The 12,017-nt window shown below is 38.3% G+C and overlaps 1 protein-coding gene across 2 annotated transcripts in view; it reads right to left on the reverse strand.

Annotated features, from left to right (window-relative positions):
• Positions 1-2,745: 2,745 nt before the first annotated feature.
• The window catches only part of METTL15 (methyltransferase like 15), a 442,005-nt gene continuing 432,733 nt past the window's right edge, over positions 2,746-12,017 (reverse strand). The window contains exon 8 of one of the 2 annotated variants that reach the window (XM_077960438.1): positions 2,746-2,874. Coding sequence is in view for 1 of the 2 variants with exons in the window: in XM_077960436.1 (XP_077816562.1) it covers positions 2,849-2,874 (26 nt within the window). In the remaining variant the exon portion in view is untranslated. The remainder of the gene's footprint in view (positions 2,875-12,017) is intronic. The other variant, XM_077960436.1, reaches the window with a different exon arrangement.

Here is a 12,017-nt window from a genome sequence, read left to right on the forward strand (position 1 = left end):
TTTAAAAAGTGGGTGTATGGAGAGTGTGGAAGAATAACAAGAAATTGATTTTCATAAAGTTACCTCCTTTGTGCTTTAAAATGATACATCTCAAGTTGTTTTCCAGTATGAAGCTGATGAACTGCATGCTTCAGATGACACAGCTTCTGCCCTTCTCTGGGAACTTGACACTTCTTAAGCACTAGAAAATCCAGAGGCTGCCACAAGGCTGCGGTCTAGTGTGTTGACAGCCTCAGCCACAAGTTATTCTGACTTCTCACAAAAGCAAAATAAACTTGTGATTTCTGAGACATGTTGTGTACCTCATTAGTGGTTTCAACTAAGTGCTGTTTATTGATCTTAAAGTCTTTCTCTTCTCAATGTAAGCAGATTTCCACCTATGTCTTCATCCTTGCTGAACATTTTAGGATTATGAACCCGCTCCATTCATGGACACTAGTAATTGCTAAATTTAAGCCATTGCACCTGAGGTAAGGATTCTACCTCATTCCAGTTATACTACTCTTTCATGTCAAACATTTGCCTCATGACATTTTGTTTCCTACAGGGCATTTTTGTTCATACATTTCAAAATTAGACAGATTAAAAGATGCATTACAATATTTCTGCTTCAGAATGGCTCACCAATTAAAAGTCTTAGCATTTAAGAGTGCTCAGTTAAGCCAACATAGAATGATCTGAAATCTAGCTTTCAATATTTAGTACCTATGTAACACAAACAAACATACCACAAGTACTATACTAATGGAAGGAAAAAAATAAGGTTTTTGTCCATTTGGAAAATCGTGGCAAAGTAATTACCAAAGAATGACTAATAAATATTCATAAACCTGATCTTTACAACATGACCCAAAGTGCCAGGTACTGTAAAGTTTTGAAAAAATTGGACCGTTGGCACTGCAAAGACCAAAAGCAAAATTGACCTCCCTTCCCCAATTCACATCTGGGTTCAGTTTGTTCTCAGTAAGAAGAGCCTAACCAATCATGCTGACTTAGTCTCGGTTCAGATGGGAAAGCAGCAATGTTATATGAAAGGAGTAGGAAGAGGTGACTATTCCTTTAAGTCCTCCCCTGAGGGAGAAATGCTGTTTTATTATGTTTGGACAGTCCTTACATAATTGCTTAGTATTAGGGAATCGGCTGGTTTGTTGCTGAGTGGTGCCTATTGGGCTTAGATAGTCCCTTTTTGAAGTATGCAGTTTACTGGTCAGAAGCCTTCAAAAATAAAAATAAAGTACATTATTACAACGGCTTTGTACTGGGTAAGATTAAGCTGAAAAGAAATAACTTTCTTTCCAAAACATGAGATAAAATGCAGAAAGAATTTCATAATTCAGGTTTAACATGGGAAATATAGTTGATATAAAAGTTATTATAAAATATAGGCAGAGAATGGGAAATAGGTACAAAATTAAGAAAAATGTAAAATAATCATGATATACACTGAGTCTTTTTTTTATGAATTTTTCCCGTGGATGCCACAGTTCACAATTACTTTGAAAGTCAGAATTTTTGTGGGTATATTATCTTCAAGTTTGAAAAGGTTTATTCCAGACAAGGAATTATGAAATAATGCCAGACCTGGAATTATCATAAGACTAAGTGCCACTTCACTGATGAGATAAAAATGCTAAGAAGGTCTCTATTAAATAACAGTAATGTTAGTAAGAAAATAGTAGCATATTTCATATCTGTTGCCTTGTTTTTAATCCCCTCAGTCCTAGTTAGCACCTACTTCTTTTGTCAGATCTTTGTTCAATTATCACTTCCTTGGGGAGGCCTTCAAATACCTCCTTGATTAAGTCAAATCCCTCTATAATATGCTTTCAAAGCACCATGCCTCTTTCCTCTAGGAGATAGCAAAGTTGCAATTTTCCATTTATTTTTATAGTTATTTTATAAATATCTGTGCTCTCACTGTATTAATGCTCCACAAGGATACTGACTGTGGCTGGTTTTGATGTCCATGGAATCACCAGCATCTAGTATAGTGCCTAGCATGCAGGGGGTACTCAATGCCTATTTATTTATTAAATTATAAATGAATGGTCAAGTGAGGCAATGATAAAATTAATGTCATATTACAAAGTAGCTAACAAACTCAGAAAAGCCAGTTAGCTAACCCAAGATAACAAAGTCATTTAGTAACAGGGCTGGGTGGGACTCAACTCTGTGCTACTTTCTTTACCCAATGTGTCTTATAAGAAAAACTATGAGTCAAAGCATAATGCTTCAAATAAACACAACAAAAGGTAGAGTAACTAACTAAATTTGTTTTCCAACTAAGGTAGTAAAATAAATTGAGTGTTCTTTGCTATTTGCACAAACCATCAGCAATATTCTGGGTGAAGAGCTATTTGCAAAGCTGAATTAAACATCATTCAACCAAGTGAAAATGTCTCCTCAGAAAATAGGTATGTATTTTTTGAAAGAGCTCAGAAAAGGATAGTATTTTATTTTGTTAAAAAAAAAATCTGCATCTGCTTAAACATTTCCATTCAAAAATAAGTATATCCGTTAAACAAAAACAAGGGTGTTGGTTTTCTTTGCTCATCTTTAAACAATGATGTAAACATTCACACATTTAATTTTCATCACTGATAATTAGAGTTTATTACAGAGGAGAAAATCATGAGTGAGAAAAGAGAATTAAGTTGCATAAAGTCTGTGTCAGGGCTTGCATTAGTCTGCTTGGACTGTTGTCACCAATACCACAGACTGAGTGGCTTAAATAACATTTATTTTATCACTGTTCTGGATGTTAGACCCCAAGATCAAGATATCAGCAGGCTTTGTTTCTTCTGAACCTCTCCCCTTGGCTACAAAAGGTTGTTGTCTCCACGTATCTTCATGTAATTCTTCTTTTTTCTAGACCTGGGTCAAAGGCAAAGAGAGAATCTTGAGAAGAGCAAAAGAAAAGCGACTCATGTAACAGGGACTCTCGATAATGCTAACAGCTGATTCCTCATCAGAAGCTATGAAGGCCAAAAGCAGTGGGATGACATATTCAAACTGCTAAAAGAAAAATTAAAATAATCATAAAGAAATGCTATGAGCAATTGTATGTCAACAAATTAGGTTACCTGGATGAAACGAACAAATTTCTAGAAAGACACAAGCTACCCAAATTCTCTCTGTAACCTTTAAGACCTGTATGTTCTTGTCCTTACTTAATGTCCTTATCTCTCATTAGGCTCCCTTCAATTTACTGTATCTCAAATATATTTGCTCTCATTCAGTTCCTAACTTCAAGAACTACACAATGTTTTACTTCTTTACCATGGTGATTATTCCATTTTTAAGGACTCAGCTTAAATGCAATTTCCACAAAGACACTTTCTTAAAACCTTCACACTAAGTAACTACTCATTAAGGCAATACTAATGCTCTAACGAAGAAAATGTCTTTGACAATACCTTTCCCTCAAATACCTGTTGGGCTCCTTGGTAGGCTTTTAATCTAGTTACTAATCAGTTCCATGTTCTAGTGAGTATGTCCAAGGTTATTTCCTAGATAAAATTCGCAAGCCCAATTTAGGTATTTGCTTTCCATCTTCCAAGGCAATCTCTTTCACATTAATAGATGATATCTTGAGACCAGTGAAATCATAGACTTGGGTAGGAAGGCCACATACCTTTAATCTGTACTTCCAGAGCTCTGTCTAAATGAGTCACTGTTACTCAAAACCTCTTTAGATTTTATCTATTATGGTTCACGGTTGAAGTGGGACTGTTAAAAGAATCAAACATTTTCAGTATTCTCTTATTGTCTGGCAACTATCCAATTATTTCTGGATTTAGCTTTATTTTCCCAGTAACATCTTGGTAAAAGGTGGAAATGAAAACCGGTTTATGATTATTCTGAGTTTTTCCAATTGTATCCCCCAGAATATAATTTATCAACCCCAACACTATTGACATGTTAGATCAGATAATTAAGCATTTTAGGCATCTATCCTGTGCATTGTGGGATATTTGTCAGCATCCTTGGCCTCTACCCACTCTGTGCTTATAGCACCACCCCACCTTAGCCATGACAAACAAAAATATCTCCAGACATTGTCACATGTGTCCTGGTATACAAAATCACCCATCAATTAATAACTGAAACCACAGGCTGAATAGGTCCATTTTCTGCCTTCAAGTTATCATAGCCAATAACTTTACCAAATATTTGGTCAAATTAATAGAATGGGCCTTCATTTATCCAACTTTTAAGAGTTTTATGGCTGCCTAACTTATTACCGATAGGTCAATGTCACCTATTTGAAATGTTTGTTATATGTAGATAGTACCTCATTTCAAGTTTATGTTGCATCGTAACTTCAGAATTAGTTTCTATATTAATTATTGCAATTCTAGCTTCATAATGAGCAAATATCAGCATCACTGTGGCTAAAGCCAATATAAAGTTATTTTACACATGTAATAGTCCAATGCCAGTGTTTGGTAGGTGACTTCTGTGTGGTGTTTCAGAGAGCCAATCTGCTTCCAATATGTGGTTCTGCCATTTTTAACACATAGGTTCAAAGGTCATCATGTTCATATGTTTCAAGTCAAAGCAAAAAGAACACAGAATATTGTATAAGGGAGAATTTTATAGGCTAGACTGTGTAATGGCATATATTATTTTTGCTCACATTTTATTGATTATAATTCAATTATATTGTCGTATCCAACTAAAAATGTGTCTGCATTTGGGATGGAAAATACAGATTACTTACGTGCCCAAGAGCACAAGGGAATAGGTTTGATGATAGCTCTCAGTGCCTGCTATTTTAACTAGTTATATCCTCTCATTGTACCATACCCTTTTTTAAACGTCACTTATTAGAATTATAATAAAGTAATTATTTAAACAACTATTGGTCTATTGTCCATCTTGCCTCTAAATCAGTATACTCCATAAAGGCAAGAACCGCATCCATTGTATTTAATGTTGTATCCTTAGCAAAGTTGCTAGTTTTCTGAACCTTGCAAAGTTCTTGGCATTTAGTACTTTTTCAATAAAAATGTATTAAATAAATAAATAAAATAATGTAAAAGTGGATGAATAAACAAATGATGATTTGGTCCTTGACATAGACCTAGCCTAGCAAGTTATCCTTTGCCAGAGACATATCTAGCTTTCCTCCTGACCTCATGGTTTCATGTTTACTCTGCTTAATTCAAGTAGTGGCAACTGGTTCTGTCCTTGTAACCCATGGTGAAGAAGTGAGATGGTCATGTAGTCTCCAGAGCCCAGCTTTTCCTAACTGTGTTGGTTCCTGAGGCTCCTTCTGCTTCTTGTGATGGTGAATTTTATGTGTCAACTTGATTGGGCCATAGTGTCCAGATATGTGGCACCCAGATACATTATTCTGGGATTTTTCTGTGAGGGTGTTTTTGGATGAGACTAATATTTAAATCGGTGGACTTCGAATAATGTAAGTTACCCTCTATGATGCTGGTGTGCTTCCTCTAATCAGCTGAAGGCCTGGATAGAACAAAAGACTAACCTCCCCCCAGCAAGAGGAAATGCTGCAGGAGACAACCTTTGGACTTGAACTGTAGAATCAGCTCTTCTTCGGGTCTCCAGCCTGCTAGGCCATTTTGCAGATTTTGCACTTGCCAGTCTCCATAATTATGTCAACCAATTCCTTCAAATAAATCTTTCTATGTACTGTATACATACATCCTATTGGTTCAGTTTTTCTGGAGTATCCTAATACACTGCTTATATACATTATCAATTTTAGACTTCACTCTAAATAGAAGTATTGACCTTATAGTTGGCATGAATACCTATTTTCAAACAGTCTTCACAGAGTTGCATTCATGACCAAGATCAAAAGAAGTCTTTAAATCTGTAGGAATTAAATTACATTTACATATTACCATACTTATTTATTTCACTTGGTTTTAAGCCTTACAAAGGCAAATACTGTATTATATCTTTTTCTGCATCCCTAGCATCTAGCCCATAGTAGATTTTAAAATTGTGTATTGAATGAAATAAATGAATAAATTTTAATACTTATATGCAGGACTTCATCCCAAACCATTCCTGTCATCTAGCACAAAGCAAGGGAAGTCCTGGTACAATCCTCAAATCATCACCTTTATCCACTTTCCCATGTTATTAATGACATTCTATATATTGTGGCTGCAGAGAAGTCTTTCACTGTGTCCTCCCAGGGACAAACTCAGCCAGTCACACACATAGGGTGTGGGTTTATTTTCCTATAGCAATGCTGTGAAGAGCCAAATAGTAAAGCACAGTTTGCCCACATAGGATGGCCTGAGTTTAAGTTCTAGCTCTACCACTTATTAATCATGCAAGCTTCCTCAGCTGTAATGTGGGGAAAATAATAATACCTACATCATGATGTTGTAGTATGGATGAAATAAAATTATGAATATAAAACATCTACTAAAATGCCTGGCCATAGCAAGAATACAACACACATTAACTATGAATAGTGATTATTGTGTCCTAAAGAGGTCCCAAGGTCAAAGTCAAAACAACACTCTAAACTGACTTTAATCAAAGGTAAGTTAAGAATAAATACTGCACTGTAATGGCATGTCAGAAGAAGAGGTGAAGGAGGCTGAGGAATGAACAATTAGAAACCGAGTAAAATAGGCAAATAGAGGATGGTCTAAAAGAGATCCAGAAATAGAGCATTATTGTCCTGATATTTCTATCTAGGGAGCCCTTATTTGAGCAAACCAGTCTATCTAAAAAGACCACAGTTAGACAGATTGTCACAGTGCTCTAATCACTTCTAACAGGTCATTGGGAGGGCTGGGCCCAGGGCCTAATATCCCCCAGATTCTCCTGTTCATATTAAGGCACAGAGCTTTCCTATTGTGTGTGCTCAGTTTCTGACCAAATTTTTAATGATACAGCATTCATTTCACTGCCTCATTACTACACACCTGTATTAGTCAAGGTCCCAACAGAAAACAGACGGCACACTCAAATTGGAAAAATTAAGGCAAGTTTAGTAAAAGGATTCTTGCTAGAGTTGTGGACAGTATATAAGGAAACTACAAGAACAGTGCATTACCCCCAAGGTGAGTAACAGATGATCACCTCCAGGTCTGAAGAGGCAAGAAAGGGAGTCAGTGGAGAACCTGGAGAGACAGCAAGAGTGGGGCAAATAAGGATACCGAAGAGCTATGGCCTATACTTGAGAGAAACTCCCAGAGTAGGACATGGAAGGAACCAGGATAGTAATACACTGACCCTACTCTGCTTTCTCCTACCAGTCTTCTAGCAATGCCTTAAGCAAACCCAACCAGAAGCAGAAAATGAGGGAGCCCAAGGTCAGCTCTGGAGTTTATAGCAGGGAGGGGAAAAATAGAAAGTGAATCTGGTGAGGCCACAAACATCAAATATCCAGCACATGGCCCTACCTTCCTAAATGTCTGGCACTGCCCCAGAAGGAATAACTTCATATGATTTCTTCAAGATAAAGCCAACAGTCTGTCTTCTCTAATAGCCTCATCTACCTCTCAAACTTACACACTCAACTCTTCCATCAGGGAGAAATCCTTTTGCAGCTGGTATAGTGCTCTTTTGGCTTTTCTTTTCCCAATTACCTTGTTTATTCATAGAAATAATGCACTAGAGGGCCCATCCCTTCGGGCCTTTGAATAAGCTCTAACATGTCAGAACTGGCTGGACTTGTCCATGCCTGGAGCTCTATGACACAATAAAACCCAGTAAGATATACTTGGCACTAAATAGGGGCTGATTAGAATGGAATCCTCCATTGATGACACAGGACCTCAGGTTGTAATTCTGAATGTCAAAAGTCATTATACAAAACTGTATAAAGTACAATACTGGATTTTTTAAAGGAGTTGATTATTTGCATCCTGGAACATGCATCACTGCATATTCCATGTTAACAGTTCCTGAAGTTAAAAAAAAAAAAAAAAAAAAACAAACCCCGAAGTTTGATAGTTTTGTAAACCAGCCTTGAAATTCTTAGTTCTTAAAACTGGCCACGACCCAAAATGGAAATAGAGAACAAAGAAAATAAACTGTTTTCATAAGTCAGAACCCAGCAGCATCAGAAATCTTGAAAGAGGTTGGAAAACATTTTCAGACTGGTTTTACAACTCCTGTTAGCCTAGTTAATTGATATCACCACCCAAATTTACTTTAACTGGGCTTTGAAAACTTTTGAAATTCATCTTCCTAAATGAATACAGTTCTAAACTCTGTGAAGAATGGTGTATTTTCCTGCCCGCTATTAAACTAACCTGAAATTTTATAGCATGCTAGAAATTCTAGTCAAATCTGAAGAATCACCTTGAAGCCATTAATTACCAGATAATCCTGAAACCAAAGAAAAGACTCATATTTATAGATGAATAAAAGAACTCCCAGGGTGGCCTAACCATAAGTTATTTTCTTGGGACCTTCTTGAAGGTAATATCTCTTGGGTGGCAAGGCTGGCACCAGACAAACTGATGAAGCTGTTTTCATTGCATGGGCTCCAGACGCCTTTGTTGTTTCTATCAGGCTCCCAGGGCAGCCTCGCCCAGGTCTTCTTGATTACCCAGTTCCCTTCTAGTTTAAACATTCCTAGCCCTCTGACTCTTTCTTTTTTTTCTTCTTCTTTTTTTTTTTTAAGATGAAGTCTCACTCTGTTGCCGAGGCTGGAGTGCAGTGGCCTGATCATGGCTCACTGCAGCCTCGACCTCCCCAGGCTCAGGTGATCCTCCCACCTCAGCCTCCTGAGTAGCTGGGAATACAGGTATGCACCACTACTCCAGGCTCACTTTTCTTATTTGTGGAGATGAGGTCTCACCATGTTGCCCAGGCTGGTCATTAATTCCTGGGCTCAAGCAATCCACCCACCTCAGCTTCCCAAAGTGCTAGGATTACAGGCATGACCTACAGCATTGGGCCAGGAAGACTTCTTTATGTGACTGAGTAAAAAAGTTTAAATACTTCCTATCTTCCTTCCCCAATGATATGCTAAAAACTGGTGCTTTAACTACAGTGTGTAGTTTTAAGGAGAATCAGCCATGTTGGAAAACACCTGGACAAACAATCAGGGGGCTTGGGTTCTTGCTCCTCCCCTACCACTAAAAGCTAATGTGACCTTGACAGTGTCACTTTACTTCTTTGGCCTTAGATTCCTCTTCTATAATAAGGTAGTTGAATTTTGTTAGTGATGTCCATGCTGTTTATTTAGCCTTTCTGCAAAATAGAATATTACATGGGAGCTCAATATGTGAAGCAGAAAAAAAGTAGAGCTGCTCTAGTTTGAAGATGATTTCTACAAACCCTGTGCACTTGACCATCACACTTCCCCATATGTCTTAAGTTTACTCTCCTTTCACAGTAAGACCTTTGATTCATGCATGTGGCTCATGATCTCTGAGGTTCTTCTTTCTTTCTTTCTTTTTTTTTTTTTTTTTTTTTGAGACGGAGTCTTGCTCTGTTGCCCAGGCTGGAGTACAGTGGTATGATCTCAGCTCACTGCAAACTCCACCTCCCAGGTTCACGCCATTCTCCGGCCTCAGCCTCCCGAGTAGCTGGGACTACAGGCACCCGCCACCATGCCTGGCTAATTTTTTGTATTTTTAGTAGAGACGGGGTTTCACCATGTTAGCCAGGATGGTCTCAATCTCCTGACCTGCTGATCTGCCCACCTCGGCCTCCCAAAGTGCTGGAATTACAGGTGTCAGCCACGGCTCCCAGCCTCTTGAGATTCTTCTTTAAGAAGCAGAACTCTGGATCCCACTCCAAAATCTGCTAAATCAGCCTGTCTAGAGGTAGGGCTCGGGAATGTGCATTTAAACAAGCATCTCAGGTGAATTTCATCTACACAAAAGTTTCAGCACAGCAGAGCAATTTGAAAAAGGACTGGGTCAAATATTTCTGATGTCCATCTCTACTCTAAAATTCAACAGTGGTTTTCAGTATTTAAGACTTAGAAAAATCCTTTAAGATCTGATAAAAGCAGTGACTCTCCTCCCTGAGAAATATGCAAACAAACAAATATGCATACACATACATTCACAGATACATATATGAAATGTTCCTAGAATTTTAGCAAGCTTATGTACTCAGTTATATATCCCTCTGATGTACATCCATGGACACCCTATAGCCTCATAGTTAAAACCCTTCCAATATTCATGACTTAATAGCGATATTTCAGAGTGAGTGTAGTGATTCACAGGAGCCCTTCTGGGGGGCTTCTGACATTGCACTAAGCCAAAGGTTGCCTCTAAATTAGGACTTCTAACTCAATTTTCAAATTGTTCAAAATAATTGGTATGTCCTTTTTGTTTGTTTTTCTTAACTACCAGGATAGTGTTACCCTGAATTTTCCTTAAATACTTACTTCACCACAGGTATGAGGATGACATGGCTAACCCCTAGGCAAACAGCTGACACTTTCTGAAGACCCTCACTGTAAGGGCTGTTCAGTTCCCAAACTGTTTCAATTATCAAATTATGCTTATAGACATTCCTGCCCATGGAACAAGAGGGTCATGTCTTCCAACAGGAATGATGCAGCCACCTCACTGGTGGAAATCTAGACATTCTTTTCAGAGGACCCAGGAGTGAGCTTGGAGCTGGTTTTCAATCTGCCAAACAATAAAACTGTGTGGTGGCGCCAGGCACTCCTATTAAGGGCTGCTCCATAAATATTCATGGACCATGATAACAACCAGGATATTCCTTCCCAAGTCTGTCTTTCTCAAAGTGACCCAGATGTGTCATGTGGAGGGGGGTCTCTAGCATCCAACAGAGATGAGGTCCTGTACTGCCTAGAAAATTTCTTTACGCTTTTATTTTTAAAAACCTTTCTCCTGCAATCAGAGTGATTTTGGCTTTCATTTGCTATTGGCCTGCCAGCAGTAGCCCCTCTCCAAGTCAGCTCCCTACCTACTTCCTTCCAGTCGATAGGGAACCACTTAACGACATGAACATTAACTAATTTGAAGTTTGCTTTTCATCCCAGCACTAATAGGAGAGGAGGAATGTGTTTCTGTTTGCAAGTTTTCCATGTGGGTTAAGTAAAGATTGTTTGCTCAAGTTTGAAGCTTGGAAGAAAAAGGAAAAACAAGGACCATGCCTCATCTTGTCCTTTGAAGGTAGGCAGAAGGGCCATTGTTCCCCGTGCAGCTGAAACTTGTGGGCTGAGAAACCACTGGAGTCTCCTCTCTGAGGTTTCTGAAAAATTCCCCACACATATCATTGTCAGTAACCGTGGCGGGCTGTTTTGTTTCTCCTTTCATTCCTTATTTATTGCCAAAGCAAATGGCAATGACAGTTGAGAATGGAAAGAGTGGCAAGGATTGAAATATAGAAATAAGGCATTGATATAAACAAGAGAAGTTGCTACAAAGGGAAAGGAGTCCCTTCTCAGAGAGCTCAAAATGCGTTTCAGCATCCAGCAAGGCTGGACAGAAAGCAGTTATTTTTAAAGGTAAACAGGTAAGAAGTGAAGCAGTGAGTCATCCAGAGCTCCAGGGTGGATGTCCACCCCTCTCACAATGAAAGGATTGCCTCTTAGTTCTTTATAGGTAAAACAGGGCCCAGAACAATGGAAAGAAATATGTTTGAAAATAACAATTAGGACATATCATATTGAAGCCAAAGCTAGATGGATTAAAAAATAAATAAATAAAAAAGAACCTACCTTTCAAAATCTCAAGGAAAGGAAAAAAAAAAAAAAAAACACCCTTGGAGTGATTCCCTCTCCTTAGCTGTTCAATGGCCAAGCTAAGGATGCCACAATTGATCCGGGGTTTGTTGGAGATTCTGATTTCAAGCGTGGCTTCTTTGTTTCATGGCATATGCAGCATTTTTCATGCTTCTCCTTACATTGTGGTTTTCACAACAACTCAGCAGAACATTCTATTCTGAATGCCCTGAGTCTGTCCCATTTGCAAAGAAAGGGCAACAGAGAGATGAAGTGTTTCAATGTTCCCATCACTGAAAGGATACAATCTGAGGTCTTCAACATGGTCTAACTGGATCTCTGTCATCTGACCCTT

Source organism: Macaca mulatta, chromosome 14 (assembly GCF_049350105.2).
Source record: "Macaca mulatta isolate MMU2019108-1 chromosome 14, T2T-MMU8v2.0, whole genome shotgun sequence".
NCBI classification, from domain to species: Eukaryota; Metazoa; Chordata; class Mammalia; order Primates; family Cercopithecidae; genus Macaca; species Macaca mulatta.